Source organism: Manis javanica, chromosome 4 (assembly GCF_040802235.1).
Source record: "Manis javanica isolate MJ-LG chromosome 4, MJ_LKY, whole genome shotgun sequence".
Taxonomy (NCBI): Eukaryota; Metazoa; Chordata; class Mammalia; order Pholidota; family Manidae; genus Manis; species Manis javanica.
The window spans coordinates 77790607-77810131 of NC_133159.1; the positions used below are offsets into that span (position 1 = coordinate 77790607).

General features: G+C 36.6%; 1 protein-coding gene across 2 annotated transcripts in view; it reads left to right on the forward strand.

Moving 5' to 3' along the window:
• BRDT (bromodomain testis associated) overlaps positions 1-19525 on the forward strand; it is a 75662-nt gene that overhangs the window by 46821 nt on the left and 9316 nt on the right. For both annotated transcript variants that reach the window (XM_073234268.1, XM_073234269.1), the window contains 3 exons: positions 412-509; positions 2504-2709; positions 3224-3398. In XM_073234268.1, the coding sequence (XP_073090369.1) occupies positions 412-509; positions 2504-2709; positions 3224-3398 (479 nt within the window). The remainder of the gene's footprint in view (positions 1-411; positions 510-2503; positions 2710-3223; positions 3399-19525) is intronic.

A 19525-nucleotide genomic window follows, 5' to 3' on the forward strand; every position in this document is an offset into this window, starting at 1 on the left:
CATTTAGGCATGGCTTGACCAAGGTTCAAGCTCTGTTTCTTCACCCAAAATAAATGAAAATTGGTGTGGGCTTGGGTTACCATGATTGGCTCAGCCTAATGAACATCCACCTCTGGAGCTGAGGTCATCCTGCATACTGGATGACTGCTACGCCGTGGGGACAGATAAAATAGGTTTTGGTGGGTGAGCCACAATGTCAGCTATACTTTATGCTGACCAAAAAAAGGGGTGGGGTGCAAATTTCAGATGAAAAATGTTTATTTTTTAGTGTAACAAATTCCCAACTAAGAATACTCTTCAGAAGAATAAAAAAACAGTTATTTTGTTTTCATAGTTCCTGGCCAGGGGTTGGGGAGCAGAACAGCAGTTTCTGAACAAGCAAGAAGAAATATCTTGATTTTACTCTTCTAGGTGATTCTGAACAACACTTGAATAGCCTAACTGTGATGCATCAGGCTGGTAATGACACAATGGTGTTAGAGACTGAATATCAAGTTCCTACGCAGAAGGTAAGAGTAATGTCTTTTTTTCTCACAAATCATGGAAGGATTTTAAATTAAATATGGAAGTGGTACAAGAGGTATTTTAAGCCCTAACTTGAATGAGATTTTGAATCTTTAACCCCCTAAATTTTGCCTAATTAAAAAGAAATTACCTCTGAACAAAATCCTTCTCCCACCTTCTGTCATTTCCCATGCTTATATTTAATTGTAAATTCTACAGTGCTGGCTTTTGCCAACTATCTTGATTTCAAGTACTTTTTAAAACTATCTTTTAGCCTCTTTTGTAGGGGATTTCCTAATAAAGTCGTGTGCACTTAATTTCAAACCACCCATTGGTCATTCTTTCAGCAGATATTCTGGATGTTTGGGATACACTCAGTAACATTCTAGGTGTTTGAGTTGTTCTCAGAAACTATGGAGTAAATACAAATATCTCCCCTCTTTTTTTCTTCCTCTTTCTTTTCTCCTGTCATACTTCAGAAGACAAATCTTACTGTTTGTGAACACTTAGGAATATCTAACATCTCACCATGAGGAGCAGAACAACTTCTTAGTTTCATTGATCTTCTCTGTTGTCTTCTTAGTGTCTTTCATTTATTTCTGCTCTAAACTTTGTTATTTCTTTTCTTCTGTTAACTTCTGGTTTTGTTTCTTTTTCTAGTTCCTTGAGATCTTTCTTGTTTCTTGAACTAGGTATTTATCGCTATGGACTTCCCTCTTAGAATTACTTTTGTTGCATTCCATACATTTCTGTATGTGTATTCCCATTTTTGTTTTTCCTCAGTGTATTCTCTTCTCTTTTGATTTCTTCTTTGATTCATTGGTTAACTATTATGCTGTTTAATCTCCACTTATTTGTGAATTTTCCTGTTTCCTTGTAATTGATTCCTTGTTTCATAGCATTGTGGTTAGAAAAGATAAAGATGCTTGGTATGATTTCAGTCTTCTTAAATTTATGAAGACTTGTTTTGTGGTATAACATATGACCTATCCTGGAGAATGTGGTAGGTTAATTCTTAAGAGGGCCATCTAGGCTTGTAATGCCCAGTTGTCTAATATGGTAGCCACCAGCCACATGTGGTTTTTGAGCCCTTCAAATGTGGCTAATGCAACTAAGAAACTAAGTTTTAAAACTTATTTTTTAATTAGTTTAAATTTAAAAACTGATACTCAGTTCAGTTATTGGAAAACAAGTATATTTGGAACAGCTTGATTATGCGCATCTACTTTTTCAACTATAAATTTTTATGAAATTGAAACAGATTTTTCTAATGAAAATTTAGCATTTGAACTGATGTGCTATAAATGTAAAGTAAACACCAGTTTGCAAGACTTATTATCAAAATATACAAAATTATCTTCAGTTTTATTTTGATTGCATGTAGAAGTAATTCTTTGGGTATATCTGGTAAATAAAATATATTTAAAATTTTAATATGGTACTAGAAGGGTTTAAACTATATATATTTCTGTTGGGTAGCACTGATCTAGAGCATGGCATATCTCATTTAAGAACAGTGGTCAAAATCTGTTCATTATTTCATCATACCAAAGAAAGGAAAGACACAGCTACATCAGAGGGATCTTAGCAAATACTGTACCCTTCTGATGGCATTATCTTGCTTTGCCTCTTGTTAATCACTTGTATATTTGCTTTATTTTCCTTATAGGATCATAAATATCTTCATTAGTGACTAGGTTGCTTATTTTATTTATATCTACTGCAGATTGTCATATCCTTACTATCAATGTTTTACATTAAATTGAAATAAATGGCAAGCATGGTATTTTAATCTAGTCTTAGATGAAAAATTGAGTGTAGCCTGTTACCATATTTTCCTGTTTTTTCCTAACTTTAGTAACCTTAAACTTACATTTAGTAAAATTACATGAAGGCCTTTGAAATATTTATTTGATCTATTACTGTATCTCAGATATACTGCTTTCCTTCTAAAATTTGGTTATCTGTAGATGTAGACAGAATCAAATATTTGTTTTAGGACATAAAGATTAAGAATGCCGACTCTTGGAAAAGTTTAGGCAAAGCAGTCAGAACATCAAGTGTACTAAAATCCTCAGATGAGCTCTTCAACCAATTCAGAAAAGCAGCAATAGAAAAGGAACTTAAAGCTCGAACACAAGAACTAATACAGAAACATCTGGAACAGACAACAAAGGAATCAAAAGTATTTCAAGAAAATCAGAGGTATGTAATATAGTGGATTGACGACGGCCTTGGGAGATAATAGATGAACATTTTAAATATACTAAATTTCCTTTTTGTCAAGTGATACTCAGTTACTTAGTAGAACACACCAAGTTATAATTGTAAGAACAGTATATTTTTCTTGATATTTTCAATTCAGAAGTAGTAGTATCTACTTGAAGAGGATAGGAATTATCAAATGATTAATTAAGCTATTAAAGATAATATTACTAAATTATAATGACATTGTTATTTCCAGAGATGACAATATTGTTTCCATTCTATGAATGAGAAGATAGTGGTGTACCTTGCTCATGGTTTTCCAAAACCTCTTTGTTCATAAAGATGGCCTTTGTAAAACTAGATATCAAAAACCAAGCTTGAAAATAATGTCATAACATATAAAAAGGAGTGTTTAGAACATTGCTTTGTTTTTGTCATTTAATAATCTACCTTTGTAATAAAAACTTCTAAGAAACTTGAAACCTACTTTGAGTTATACTGTTTCTTTAAGGGACCTTGGCTTTACTCTGGAATCTTTTTCAAATAAAATGCAAAACGAGTGCCTTGAAGAAGAGCAGAAAGAACACCAGCAGTCTTTGGAAGCTGAAGATAAGTACAAACTCCAGCTTCTCAAAGACCGGAAATTAGCAAGAGAGAAAGAGCAAGAGCGGAGGAGGAGAGAAGCAGTAAGTGAATTTTATTTTACTAAATCTAACAACAACAAAAAATTTAACAAATTTGTCTTTTACATGTTCAAAGATGTTTTGGAGGTAGTTTTTGAGTAACAGTGGAGTCCTTACTCCTTTAGTGAGAACCAGGTTCTAAAATTGGCCTAAAGTAGAATTTTCACGGTGAAAGACATAAGGAGAATATAACTGAGTATTGCCCCTAGAGCTGCGACTACATGGAATCAAATCCTGGTTCTGCCATTTATTAGACATTTGAGCCTGGTCAATTTATTTAAACTCTCCATACCTGTAGTCTTTGTTTTCCAACCCCACTAATCTCCAGAGCACCAGATAATATGGGTGCATGCTTCCAGAGCAGATCTCCATGGCTCGGTGTTCAGTGGTCCTGGGCTTCCACTCCCTCACTGTTCCATTCCTCTTCCTCCCGCCTGTGGGCTGGGATGCGGGGAGGCTTGGGACCTGCTGGATCGTGGCTTTGCCCTTTTCTGTGAGATCTTCTCTTCTTCCCCAGTGTAGGCAGTCTGTTCTGCAGTCTTAAAGTCACTCTTTCAGGATTAGTTATATTTGCTGTAATTTTGTTTTGTGTGATTTTGGGAGAAGGTTTCTGCCTCATTTCTCACACCACCATTTTTTTCCGGCCCCCTCTTCTGTATCTATCAGTTGTATCTTAATATAACTGTTAAGAAAGAAAAAAGTTGACTTATGCTTTGGTATCTTAATGTAAAGAAGATGATGTTTTAAAAACTAGAATGGATTCCTTCCTTTATGCATGGATTATTTAGAAGCTTGTTAGTTTCCAAATATTTGGAAATTTCCCAGCTGGTGATTTCTCTTTGATTTCTAATTGAATTCCATTATGGCCAGAGAACATACAATGTCTGTCCTGAATTCTTTTAAATACATGGAGACTTTTTTATGGCCCTGATTATGGTCTACCTGGGTAAATACTTTGTGTGCAGCTGGGAAGAATGTGTATTGTGCTGCTCTTGGGTAGATTCTTCAACAGGCCAGGTTGCCTGATAGTATTGGTCAACTCTGTTGTATTCTTGCTGATTTTCTGCCTGCTTGTTCTATCAAATATTGAGAATGGCTTTGGCATCTATGATTATGTAATTGTAGATTTGTCTTTTTATCCCTGTAATTTTATCAGTTTTCTCATGTATTTTGAAGCCATATAGTTAGGTGCCTAAACATTTAGGATTATTAATGTCCTCTTGATTAATTGACCTATTTCATTATAAAATGATCCTCTTTATTCCTAGCAATATTATTTGTTCTGAAATATAACCACTTAACCTTTTTTTTATTTTTTATTTTTTATTTTTAATTTTTTTTACTTTTGCATTTGTTTTTTTTTTGAGAGGGCATCTCATATTTATTGATCAAATGGTTGTTAACAACAATAAAATTCTGTATAGGTGACTCAATGCACAATCATTAATCTACCCCAAGCCTAATTCTCATCAGTCTCTAATCTTCTGAAGCATAACGAACAAGTTCTTACATGGTGAACAAATTCTTACATAGTGAATAAGTTCTTACATGGTGAACAGTACAAGGGCAGTCATCACAGAAACTTTCGGTTTTGATCATGCATTATGAATGATAAACAATCAGGTCAAATATGAATATTCGTTTGATTTTTATACTTGATTTATATGTGGATCCCACATTTCTCCCTTTATTATTATTATTATTATTATTATTATTTTTTTTTTTTTTTTAATAAAATGCTGAAGTGGTAGGTAGATGCAAGATAAAGGTAGAAAATATAGTTTAGTGTTGTAAGAGAGCAAATGTGGATAATCAGGTGTGTGCCTGTAGACTGTGTGCTAATCCAAGCTAGACAAGGGCAATAAAACATCCATGGATGCAGAAGATTTCTCTCAAAACAGGGGGGTTGAGGTTCTAAGCCTCACCACTGTTGATCTCCAATTTCTCACGTGATGGCCCCCCTGCAACTGTGCCTGTCTTAGGTTGTTCCTCCCTTGAGGAATCTTACCCGTCTCTGGCTAACCAGTCATCTTCCGGGGCCATACAGGGAGATGTAAAGTTGGTAAGTGAGAGAGAAGCCATATTGTTTGAAAAGGTTAGCTTTTTACTTCTTTGCAGATTTATGCTCTGTGGCTTCTATGCCCAGCATTTGTCTTGAGGTATCTATACCACTTTGAGGAATTATGATACTCAGTAAATTCGATATGAGGCACGAATTCTATTTAAGGGTTGTAATTAGGAAGGAAGAAGAAAAGCTATAGAGGTAGCAGACGGAAGAAAACATGGAAGGATTGATTATTTCTTTGACATATCTTCTTGTAGAGTGACTTAAGCATGTGTAGGTTTTAAACTACTAATTAAATTGCTCACACACATTAACATAATAGGAATACAGTTACATAACCAAAGCAGATCTATAATTACCAGCCATCTCCAGTGAAGCCAAGAAAACCAGTTAGGCACCCTAGGTATTTGTGAAAATTTGTCTATGATATGATGGATATTGTCCAACTGTACTTGAACACTCTGAGAGAAATCAGACAAATTAAAACAACCCATTCCTGGGAACTGTTCACATCCCATATGTTCTTTTAACAGTAGATAGACTGTAGTTGTCAGATTTTGCAGCGCTACAACTTGCACTTCTCCTAATTCTTGGTTGAGTTCCAACAGTATAGACCCAGTCAAATTTGTTGTTTTACTGTATGCACAGGCCAGCTTAGATATCTCCTTCTTCATTCCCATGGCAAGTCCAGGAACCGGTGGGATGAATGCAGCTACAGCTGTGGCAGCGCCTGGATCTTTGTTGAGGTTTTTTGATGATCATCTTCTGGTATGACTCTTCCAGAGAGTGCTGATATTGGAAGTTCTTCTTCATATCATATCTTAGTTCATTTTCTGGTTAGCCAAATTAGGCTTTGATCCTCTGTATAAACACAAACAGACCCTTTGCCCACACTTTGATATGCCCTTTATACCATTGTGTAGAGCTCATTGGAGGTCACCACACGGGAACAGCTTTTTTTTTTTAAGAGAAAGAAATATTATCAGAAAAGTGTACCTCCGTAGCCGATCATCTGACACCCTTTAAGTGATCAAAATTAAGGATATTTAAAGCATACATTAATCATTGATTTACAGTTAGTTTTATCCTATCAGGGAGTCATCCACCTTTTCTTTCTTTTTTTTTTTTGTTATCTTTAATCTACACTTACATGAAGAATATTATGTTTACTAGGCTCTCCCCTATACCAGGTCCCCCCTATAAACCCCTTTACAGTCACTGTCCATCAGCATAGCAAAATGTTGTAGAATCATTACTTGTCTTCTCTGTGTTGTACAGCCCTCCCCTTTCTCCCACCACCCCCATGCATGCTAATCTTTATACCCCTCTTCTTCTTCCCCCTCCCCTTATCCCTCCCTACCCACCCATCCTCCCCAGTCCCTTTCGCTTTGGTACCTGTTAGTCCATTCTTGGGTTCTGTGATTCCACATCTACATTCATCAGGGATATTGGTCTGTTTTGTTCCTTCAGTTTTTCCTTTGTTCTTATACTCCACAGATGAGTGAAATCATTTGGTATTTCTCTTTCTCTGCTTGGCTTATTTCACTGAGCATAATACCCTCCAGCTCCATCCATGTCGCTGCAAATGGTAGGATTTGCCCTCTTCTTATGGCTGAGTAGTATTCCATTGTGTATGTGTACCACATCTTCTTTATCCATTCATCTACCGATGGACATTTAGGTTGCTTCCAATTCTTGGCTATTGTAAATAGTGCTGCAATAAACATAGGGGTGCATCTGTCTTTCTCAAACTTGAATGCTGCGTTCTTAGGGTAAATTCCTATGAGTGGAATTCCTGGGTCAAATGGTAAGTCTGTTTTGAGCATTTTGATGGGCCTCCATACTGCTTTCCACAATGGTTGAACTAATTTACATTCCCACCAGCAGTGTAGGAGGGTTCCCCTTTCTCCACAGCCTCGCCAACATTTGTTGTTGCTTGTCTTTTGGATGGCAGCCATCCTTACTGGTGTGAGGTGATACCTCATTGTAGTTTTAATTTGCATTTCTCTGATAATTAGCGATGTGGAGCATCTTTTCATGTGTCTCTTGGCCATCTGTATTTCTTTTTTGGAGAACTGTCTGTTCAGTTCCTCTGGCCATTTTTTAATTGGATTATTTGATTTTTGTTTGTTGAGGCATGTGAGCTCTTTGTATATTTTGGACGTCAAGCCTTTATTGGATCTGTCATTTACAAATATATTCTCCCATACTGTAGGGTTCCTTTTTGTTCTGTTGATGGTGTCTTTTGCTGTACAGAAGCTTTTCAGCTTAATATAGTCCCACTTGTTCATTTTTGCTGTTGTTTTCCTTGCCCGGGGAGATATGTTCAAGAAGAGGTCACTCATGTTTATGTCTAAGAGGTTTTTGCCTATGTTTTTTTCCACGAGTTGAATGGTTTCATGACTTACATTCAGGTCTTTGGTCCATTTTGAATTTACTTTTGTGTATGGGGTTAGACAATGTTCCAGTTTCATTCTCCTACATGTAGCTGTCCAGTTTTGCCAGCACCATCTGATGAAGAGACTGTCATTTCGCCATTGTATGTCCATGGCTCCTTTATCAAATATTAATTGACCATATATGTTTGGGTTAATGTCTGGAGTCTCTAGTCTGTTCCACTCATCTGTGGCTCTGTCTTGTGCCAAGACAATTGTGCCAAATTGTCTTGATTACTATGGCTTTATAGTAGAGCTTTAAGTTGGGGAGTGAGATTCCCCCCTACTTTATTCTTCTTTCTCAGGATTGCTTTGGCTATTCGGGGTCTTTGGTGTTTCCATATGAATTTTTGAATTATTTGTTCCAGTTCATTGAAGAATGTTGCTGGTAATTTGATAGGGATCGTATCAAATCTGTATATTGCTTTGGGCAGGATGGCCATTTTGATGATATTAATTCTTCCTAGCCATGAGCATGGGATGCGTATGCATCTGTTAGTGTCCCCTTTAATTTCTCTTAAGAGTGACTTGTAGTTTTCAGAGTATAGGTCATTCACTTCTTTGGTTAGATTTATTCCTAGGTATTTTATTCTTTTTGATGCAACTGTGAATGGAATTGTTTTCCTGATTTCTCTTTCCATTCGTTCATTGTTAGTGTATTGGAAAGCCACAGATTTCTGTGTGTTAATTTTGTATCCTGCAACTTTGCTGTGTTCCAATATTAGTTCTAGTAGTTTTGGAGTGGAGTCTTTAGGGTTTTTTATGTACAATATCATGTCATCTGCAAATAGTGACACTTTGACTTCTTTTTTACCAGTCTGGATTCCTTATATTTCTTTGTTTTGTCTAATTGCCTGGCTAGGACCTCCAGTACTGTGTTGAATAGCAGTGGGGAGAGTGGGCATCCCTGTCAAGTTCCCAATCTCAGAGGAAAAGCTTTCAGCTTCTCACTGTTCAGTATAATGTTGGCTGTGGGTTTATGATATATGGCCTTTATTATGTTGAGGTACTTGCCCTCTATTCCCATTTTGCTGAGAGTTTTTATCATGACTGGATGTTGAATTTTGTCAAATGCTTTTTCAGCATCTATGGAGATGATAATGTGGTTTTTGTCTTTCTTTTTGTTGATGTGGTGGATGATGTTGATGGATTTTCGATTGTTGTACCATCCTTGCATCCCTGGGATGAATCCCACCTGGTCTTGGTGTATGATCCTTTTGATATACTTTTGAATTCAGTTTGCTAATATTTTATTGAGTATTTTTGCATCTACATTCATCAAGGATATTGGTCTGTAATTTTCTTTTTTGGTTGGGTCTTTGCCTGGTTTTGGTATTAGAGTGATGTAGGCTTCATAGAATGAGTTTGGGAGTATTCCCTCCTCTTCTATTTTTTGGAAAACTTTAAGGAGAATGGGTATTATGTCACCTCTGTGTGTCTGATAAAATTCTGAGGTAAATCCATCCGGCCCAGGTGTTTTGTTCTTGGGTAGTTTTTTGATTACCGTTTCAATTTCTTTGCTCATAATTGGTTTGTTTAACTTTTGTGTTTCTTCCTTGGTCAGTCTTGGAAGGTTGTATTTTTCTAGGAAGTTGTCCATTTCTTCTAGGTTTTCCAGCTTGTTGGCATATAGGTTTTCATAGTAGTCTTTAATAATTCTTTGTATTTCTGTGGAGTCTGTAGTGATTTTTCCGTTCTCGTTTCTGATTCTGTTGATTTGTGTTGATTCTCTTTTTCTCTTAATAAGTTTGGCTAGAGGCTTATCTATTTTGTTTATTTTCTCAAAGAACCAGCTCTTGGTTTCATTGATTTTTGCTATTGTTTAATTCTTCTCAATTTTGTTTATTTCTTCTCTGATCTTTATTATGTTCCTCCTTCTGCTGACTTTAGGCCTCATTTGTTCTTCTTTTTCCAATTGCGATAATTGTGATGTTCGACTATTCATTTGAGACTGTTCTTGCTTCTTCAAGTGTGCCTGGATCGCTATATACTTTCCTCTTAAGACTGCTTTTACTGCATCCCACAGAAGTTGGGGCTTTGTGTTGTTGTTATCATTCTTTGATCTCTATTTTAATTTGTTCATTGATTCATTGATTATTTAGGAGATGTTGTTAAGCCTCCATGTGTTTGTGAGCCTTTTTGTTTTCTTTGTAGAATTTATTTCTGGTTTTATACCTTTGTGGTCTGAAAAATTGGTTGGTAGAATTTCAATATTTTGGATTTTGCTGAGGCTCTTTTTGTGGGCTAGTATGTGGTCTACTCTGGAGAATGTTCCATTTGCACTTGAGAAGAATGTATATCCTGTTGCTTTTGGATGTAGAGTTCTATAGATGTCTATTAGGTCCATCTGCTCTACTGTGTTGTTCAGTGCTTCCGTGTCCTTACTTATTTTCTGCCCGGTGGATCTATCCTTTGGGGTGAGTGGTGTGTTGAAATCTCCTAAAATGAATGCATTGCAGTCTATTTCCCCATTTAGTTCTGTTAGTATTTGTTTCATATGCTGGTGCTCCTGTGTTGGGTGCATATATATTTAGAATGGTTATGTCCTCTTGTTGGACAGAGCCTTTTTCCATTATGTAGTGTCCTTCTTTATCTATTGTTACTTTCTTTGTTTTGAAGTCTATTTTGTCTGATATTAGTACTGCAACCCCTTCTTTCTTCTCGCTGTTGTTTGCCTGAAATATGTTTTTCCATCCCTTGACTTTTAGTCTGTACATGTCTTTGGGTTTGAGGTGAGTTTCTTGTAAGCAGCATATAGATGGGTCTTGCTTTTTTATCCATTCTGTTACTGTGTGTCTTTTGATTGGTGCATTCAGTCCATTTACGTTTAGGGTGACTATTGAAAGATATGTATGTATTGCCATTGCAGGCTTTAAATTCGTGGTTACCAAATGTTCAAGGTTAGCCTCTTTAGTATCTTACTGCCTAACTTAGCTCGCTTATTGAGCCATTATATACACTGTCTGGAGATTCTTTTCTCCTCTCCCTTCTTATTCCTCCTCCTCCATTCTTCATATGTTGTATGTTTTGTTCTGTGCTCTTTCTAGGAGTGCTCCCATCTAGACCAGTCCCTGTAAGATGCCCTGTAGAGGTGGTTTGTGGGAAGCAAATTCCCTCAGCTTTTGCTTGTCTGGGAATTGTTTAATCCCGCCATCATATTTAAATGATAGTCGTGCTGGATACAGTATCCTTGGTTCAAGGCCCTTCTGTTTCATTGCATTAAATATATCATGCCATTCTCTTCTGGCCTGTAGGGTTTCTGTCAAGAAGTCTGATGTTAGCCTGATGGGTTTTCCTTTATAGGTGACCTTTTTCTCTCTAACTGCCTTTAAAACTCTTTCCTTGTCCTTGATCTTTGCCATTTTAATTATTATGTGTCTTAGTGTTACCCTCCTTGGATCCTTTCTGTTGGGGGTTCTGTGTATTTCCGTGGTCTGTTCGATTATTTCCTCTCCCAGTTTCGGGAAGTTTTCAGCAATTATTTCTTCTGAGATACTTTCCATCCCCTTTCCTTTCTCTTCTTCTTCTGGTACCCCTATAATATGGATATTGTTCCTTTTGAATTGGTCACACAGTTCTCTTAATATTGTTTCATTCCTGGAGATCCTTTTATCTCTCTCTATGTCTGCTTCTATGCGTTCCTGTTCTCTGGTTTCAGTTTCATTAATGTCCTCTTGCATCTTATCCATTCTGCTTATAAATTCTTCCAGAGTTTGTGTCATTTCTGTGATCTCCTTTATGGCATCTGTGATCTCCCTCCGGACTTCATCCCATTTCTCTTACGTATTTCTCTGCATCTCTGTCAGCATGTTTATGATTTTTATTTTGAATTCTTTGTCAGAAAGACTGGTTAGGTCTGTCTCCTTCTCTGGTGTCTCTGTTATCTTGGTTTAACTGTAATTTTTGTCTTTTCATGGTGATGGGAATAGTTTGCAGAGTTGGACGAGTGACAGCTGGAAGAACATCCCTTCTTTTTGGTTTGTGGCCTTCCTCTCCTGGGAGAACAGTGACCTCTAGTGGCTTGTGCTGGGTAGCTGCGCGCAGACCGGGCTTCTGCTTCCTGCCGGGCTGCTATGGAGTTTGTCTCCGCTGTTGCTGTGGGCGTAGCCTGGCTCGGGCTGTTGCTCCAAAGTTGTGGAGTCGCATTGGAGGTGTGTGGCCAGGAGGCTATTTATCTCCGTTAGGGGCCTCCGTGTTCTGTGCAGCCCAGGGGATTAGAGTGCCCAGAGATCCCCAGATTCCCTACCTCTGGACTAAGTGTCCCGCCCTGCTCCTTTAAGACTTCCAAAAAGCACCCACCGAAACAAAACAATGACCACAAAAACAAAACAAAGCAAAACAAAAAAAATGGTCGCTCATTTTTCTTCATTCTCCTGTGCCAGCCTCAGGCACCCGCTCACCAGTCTTGCTGCCCTGTTTCCCTAGTATTGGGGTCCCTGTCCCTTTAAGACTTCCAAAAAGCACTCACCACAACAAAACAACAACAACAACAACAAAAATGGCTGCTCGCTTTTCTTTTGTCCTCCGGCACCGGCCTCCAGTACCTGCTCACTGTTCTTGCTGCCCTGTCTCCCTACTATCCAGGGCCCCGTGCATGCACTATGTCTGCACTCTGGTCCTGATGGCTGGGGCTGGGTTTTCAGCAGTCTTGGGCTCCCTCTCCCTCCTGCTCTGACTCCTCTCCTCCTGCCGGGAGGTGGCGGGGGGCCTCTTGGGTCCCACCAGGCCAGGCTTTTATCTTACCCCCTTTGAGAGGCGCTGGGTTCTCGCAGGTGTAGATGTGGTCTGGATGTTGTCCTGTGTCCTCTGGTCTTTTTTCTAGGAAGAGTTGTCCTTGTTATATTTTCATAGATACATATGGTTTTGGGAGGAGATTTCTGCTGCTCTACTCACGCTACCATCTTGGCTCTGCCTCTCCACTTAACCTTTTTTATGACTAGTGTTGCCATGGTATATAAAAACTTTTCCATCCTTTTACTTTTACTCTGTTTTTAATATTTAAAGTAAGTTTCTTGTAGGCAACATGTAGTGAGGCCTTGCTTTTTTAATCTAATCTCTGCCTTTTATAGAAATGTTTAGACCAATTACCTTCAATATGATTATTGATACAGTTAAGTATGAGTCCATCATCTTGCTAGCTCATTTGTTTGTCTTTGTTATCTTTTCTTTTTTCTGCATTATTCTAGATTAGTCAAATATTTTTATGATGTCATTTTATTTCCTTTATTTGATTATTATCACTAATCTCTGTTCTCTTATTTTAATGGTTGCTTTAGGGTTTATAGTATATACTGTAGCTTGTCAGAGTCTGCCTTTTAGTTACACCATTAATAGCCTTAACAATAGTGTACTTCCATTTCTCTCTTCCCAGACTTTATGCTAATATTTAAGTAGTCAAATTATCTCTTTAAAAGTTTTAAATGTTAAGAAAGAAATCTTGTACATACCATTTCTAGTTTTCTTAGACCAGATTTCTAATCTAGTTAGACTGGATTTCCAAATGGTATAATTTATTTTCCCTAAATGACTTCCTTTTAATATTTCTTGTAGTGTGGGTCAGCTGGTGATGAATTCTTTCCACTTTTGTACATCTTAAAATATCTTTATTTGGCCTTCTTTTTCAGTAATAGGCTTTATTTTTTAGAGTGTTTTAGATTCACAGTAAAATTGAGGTGAAAGTATAAATAGTTCTCACATACTCCTCCCCTACCTCCATCAACATACAACCTCCCCTATGATCAACAACTCACGTTAGTGTGATACATTTGTTATACAATCCATGAACTAACTTTGACACATTGTCAACCTTATTTTATCAAGCAAATTTCATAGTTTATATTAGGGTTCATTCTTTGTATTGTTTATGTGTTTTGGCAAAGGTATAATGATGTATAACAACCATTATAGTACCATCAGAATAATTCACTTTCTAAGGAAGTCCCTTGAATCTCCTCAATTCTTGCCAACCATGGATCTTGTTATAGTCTCTGAAGTTTTGCCTTTTCCAGAATGTCACATAGTTGGAATTATACATATATAGTTTTTTCAGATTGTGTTCGTTCATTAGTAATACGCATTTTAAGGCTTCTCTTAAGTCTTTTTGTAGCTCAATAATGTATGTATTTTTAGTGCTGAATAGTATTCTGCTGTACAGATGTACCACAGTTTATCCACTCATCTATTGATAGACATCTTAGGTGGTGTCCAAATTGTGGCAGTTTATAATAATCATAGCAATTATAAGAAAGTTGCTATGAATATTTGTGTGCACATTTCTGTGTGGACATATTTTCAACTTGTCTTCATTTTTTAAATATTTTGCTGGATTTATAATTCTAAATAGTGTTTGTCTTTCAGTACTTTAAAGATGTTCTTTCACTGTTTTCTTGCTTTGTTTACAATGAGAAATTATTTTAAATGTTTTTATATTCTTTTTAAACTGAAGTACAGTTGATATGCAATATTAGATTGGGTTCAGGTATACAAAATAGTGATTCAGCAATTGCATACATTTCAAAATGCTCACCATGATAAATACAGAAGCCATCTGTCACCATACAAAGATGTTACAATATTATTGATTACATTCCCTATGCTGTTTTTCTCATCCCTGTGACTTACTTATTTATAATTGGAAGTTTGTCCACCTCTTCCCCTTCACCTATTTTGCCCACCCCTGTACTCCTCTCTCCCATGGCAACCACAAGTTTGTTCTCCTTATTTATGAATCTATTTGTTTTGTTTTGTTTTGTTTTTTAGATTCCACATATAAGTGAAATTATATGGTTGTCTTTCTCTGTCTGACTTATTTCACTGAGCATAATGCCCTTTAGGTCCATCCATGTTGTTGCAAATGACAATATTTTTATGGCTGAGTAATATTCCATTGTGTGTCTGTATCGCATCTTCTTTACCCATTCATCTCTCAGTAAACACATAGGTGGCTTCTATATCATGGCTCTTGTAAATAATGCTGCTGAAAACACATGGGTGTGCATTATTTCTTGAATTAGTGATTTTCTGGGGTTTTTTTTGATAAATTCCCAGAAATGGAATTACCTGGGTCATAAGGTATTTCTAATTTTTTGAGAAACCTCCATGTTGTTTTCCATAGTGACTGCACCAGTTTACACTCAGTAGTGCATGGGGTTTCTCTTTTCTCCATATCCTCACCAGCATTTGTTATTTCTTGTCCTTTGATTAGTAGCCAATCTGGCTGGTGGGAGGTGGTACCTCATTATAATTTTGATTTGCATTCCTTGTAGATTAGTGATGTTGAGCATCTCCTCATGCATCTGTTGGCCATCTGTATGTCTCTGTAAGTCTGGGAAGAGGAAATCCAGGGGCAAAATACCTCTAAAAACCGAAATCAGTCAAAGAGAGAAATAAAATTTAAAACCCATTTATTGCTTACAAACTGCAGTCCAGGGCCGTCTCTCTCCTCTGCTCCAGAAGAAGCAAGCCAGCAAGCAAGCAAACCCCTCCCCTTACCCTCTCAGGTTCAGACATGCCCTCAGTTGTCCAGGTAATTACCCCTTGACATGGAGATGAACTTCTCTCCACCCCTGAGGATATGCAAATGCACCAAGCCAGGTGAGATATTCTGGAAATGTTACAATTTTACCCAGAGTTTCTTTTGGAAAAATGTCTACTCAGGTCCTCTACTCATTTTTTTAATCAGGACATTTGGTTTTTCTGGTGTTGAGTTGTATGAGCTTTTTGTACATTTTGGTATTGGCCCCTTATCTGGTTTGTCATTTGCAAATAACCTCCCCCATTCAGTAGGTTGCCTTTTCATTTTCTTGATGATTTCCTTCACTGTGTAGAAGCATTTTAGTTTGATGTAGTCCCACTTGTTTATTTTGCTTTGTTTACCTGTCCTGGGGAGACCTATCCAGAAAAAAATTACTTATGATGATATTAGAGCTTACTGCCTATGTTTTCTTTTAGGAGTTTTATGGTTACAGGTCTTATGTTTAGGTCTTTAATTTATTTAGAGTTGATTTTGTGTATAGCATAAGACATTGATCCAGTTTTATTCTTTTGCATGTAACTGTCCAACTTTCCCAACACCATTTAGCCAATGAGAAATTTGATGTCTTTGTTTCTGCCTATAAAACATATCTTTCCTCTGTCCACTTTTTTTAATTGAAGCATTATTTATATAAAAATTTTATATTGTTTTCAAAAATGCAGCACAGTGTTTCAACAGTTACCTATATTATTAACTCCTTAACTCCTCTAGTATGGTTACCACCTATCAACATAGATAGATATTACAGATCATTGACTATATTCTCCATGCTGTACTACTGTCCCTGTGACCAGCTTATGTTGTGATTGGGTATTATTTTGCCCCTTTATTTCCCTCCCTCACCTCAGCCCCTCTCCCTTGGTAACCACTAGTCCCTTCTCAGTGTCTATGAGTCTGCAGCTGTTTTGTTCCTTCTGTTTTACTTTTTTATATTCTGAAAATAAGTGAAATCATATGGGATTTATCTTTCTCTGCTTGGCTTATTTCAGTAAGTATAATACCACTAGATCCATCCATGTTGCTGCAAATAGCAGGATTTCCTTTTTTATGGCTGAATAATATTCCACTGTGTATATGTACTACATCTTCTTTATCCATTCATCTACTGATGGGCCTCTGTCCACTTGTAACAGTTTTATTTATCACTGGGTTTTCATCAGTTTCCTTCATGGTTCTTGTGCTTTGCTGAGCTTATTGAAGATGTGTGCTTTTAGTTTTTATAAAGCTTAGAAAGATTTTGACTATTAGTTCTTTATATTTTTTCAGTTTCCTCTTTGTCTCCATTCTGCAACTCCAGTTACTCAAATATTAGGCCACTTTAACTTGTCCCACAGTTCATTTATACTCTTAATTTTTTTCACTATTTTCATTTTAGATAAGTTCACCAATGTTTTATTAAATGTTGAATCTGCTGTAAATGCCATCCAGTGTGTTTTTCATCTTAGACATTGTAGCTGTCATCTTTAGAAGTTTGGTTTGGTCTTGTGTTTTGTATCTCTATTAAACTTTTAAGCAAGTAGAATACTGTTACAACTTTTAATGGGTTTCTCTGCCAATTCTGACATCTCTGTCAGTTTCAGGTTGGTTTCAGTTTTGTTGATTGTTTCTTTATGGAAATGTTTTTCTTCTTTTTTGCTTACCTCCTAATTACTGATGACAGATGTTGTGAATTTTACCTTATTGGGTGCTGGATATATTATAATCCTGAGAAAGACTCGTAAATTCATAGTACATACATGAACGTTAGTTAGAGAAGAAAAAAGCTATAGGTGTTGGCTGTAGTATTGATTAATACCAGTGAATTTACTAGGAAACAAGGTATAAAAGTTTTGTCAGCTTCTTGTTTATAATATTAAGAAACAAACCACTTACCAGTAACATCGTCACATGTAGCATGGTAAACTTCAGAGCAGTGTTGTCTTACAGAACTTTCTACAATGATAGAAATGTTCTTTATCTGTACAATCAGATATAATAGCAGGTAGCTATATTGCTATTTTAAATTTTAATTATAATAAATTTAAACAGCAAAATTTTTTGTTGTCTTTTTATGGTTTATAGGAGCTCTATTAAAATTTCATTAGCACTTTACTAGAAGTCTTTCTTCAGTGACTAAGGACTTTTTCCTGTTGGTACTCATAAGGACCTGACATCAGTACCCATAAGTGATTTCTCAGCAACCTACTTGCCACCTAACAACTGAGTTAGGTAACTTGATGTAATTTCTAATATCCTAAGCACCTTTCTGGAACTTGACTAGACCTGGAACTCACTGAAACATGCCTAATAATGCCCCATCTTGCAGCTTGGTAATTAACAACTTGACCTTGGACCTTGGATCTGTCTTCTATCATTCTTCACAGCCCAAATTCTTGTTACTGCTACTTGACAGATACTCTAAAAAGCTGCAATAACTTGATACCTAGCAGAGTTCCCAAGAGTTCACCTCCTGCCAGTCCCCTTGACCAAGTTCTTTATCTTAAATTTGAATGATTGAAGTGTATATTAGGACCACTGAGAAAAGAACAGCCAGGTTATGGTGTCAGCTGCAGAGCATTAGTTATGGTATCTAATGTTTCATAGAATACCAGTTCTGCATCAATAATTATTTCACAAGCACAGATTTTAGTCAAGTTGGAAGAGAATCTAAGAGTACCTTTAAATAAAAACAGGTTTCACCACATTTTCTTGGAATTTTGCAGTATATCTAGATGTTTACAATCCTATCACATGACATTTAGTCTGTGACATCATATTTAACTCTCATACTGGAGTGTTAAGAACTCTGAGGACCTACCAGCTAGACAGTTAGGATCCTAAGAGCTGTCATTAGGAAAGTAGCCTGGACTAAGTTTCAAGAGTCCATCATTTTAATCTCTAGGGCATTCTTTTGTAGTTCATAAGAGTCACATGTAACATAATACACTTTTGGTAGATAAGTTACAATTCCAAATCTTCTCCCACATAACCAATGAACATACTGATTACCATCCAGGAAGTCAACCAACTGATCACAAATTGGCCCATTTACCTACCACTCTGGGCTGTTACTGTTTACTGATTTTAAGAAAAACTGGTTTTGAACTTTCATAGTTACTGTGCTTTCTCATATGACAAAGAACATCTAACTTTGCAACACAGGGCATTTAGAGATGACTTCAGACTATTGTAAACATTTGTTTCTTTGTCTTAATTAGCTTTTTTAAAGCTTATTTTTAATGGCTATTTTTAGCATTTAATAAACATTGTGCTGAGTGTTATATAATCTGGTTTGAACTTCATGAATATATATAAGAAAAACTTGACTAAGTGATTTGCTTTAGGTTGTACAATTAGCATGTGGCAGAATCATGGAAAGCCCATAGCATCGACATTACGTATTATAGTTTTCTCAAATAGGCAACATATTGGTTCATTCAGAAAATAATTTTATGCCCAGCACTATGTTGGTTACAAGGATACATAAAATAAGGTAATTGCATTTCATGTTCTTATTAATGAGTCAACACTAAGTTTCTCTCTCGGAAAGAGAGCTGTTAAATGTGTTCTCAATGTTCTTTAAATTTTAATTTTTAACACATGAACAATATTTAAACAAAAATCAGATGGTATTTAACAGAAATAAAAATTACAGACTCATGTTAAATAAATTGCATTATTTTTGTATGATCTGTTTTAACTGTTGCATTATCATTTTTTAAAATTTTTTTATTTTCGTATCATTAATGTACAATTACTTGAACAACATTATGGTTACTAGACTCCCCCCATTATCAAGTTCCCCACATACACCGGTACAGTCACTGTCCATCAGCGTAGTAAGATGCTATAGAATCATTACTTGGCTTCTCTGTATATACTGCCCTTCCCGTGTCCCCCCACCTACATTATGTGTGCTAATCATAATGCCCCATTTTCCCCCTTATCCCTCTCTTCCCACCCACCCTCCCCCATCCCTTTCCCCGTGCTAACTGTTAGTCCATTCTTGGGTTCTGTGAGTCTGCTGCTGTTTCGTTCTTTCAGTTTTTTCTTTGATCTTATACTCCACAGATAAGTGAAATCATTTGATACTTGTCTTTCTCTGCCTGGCTTATTT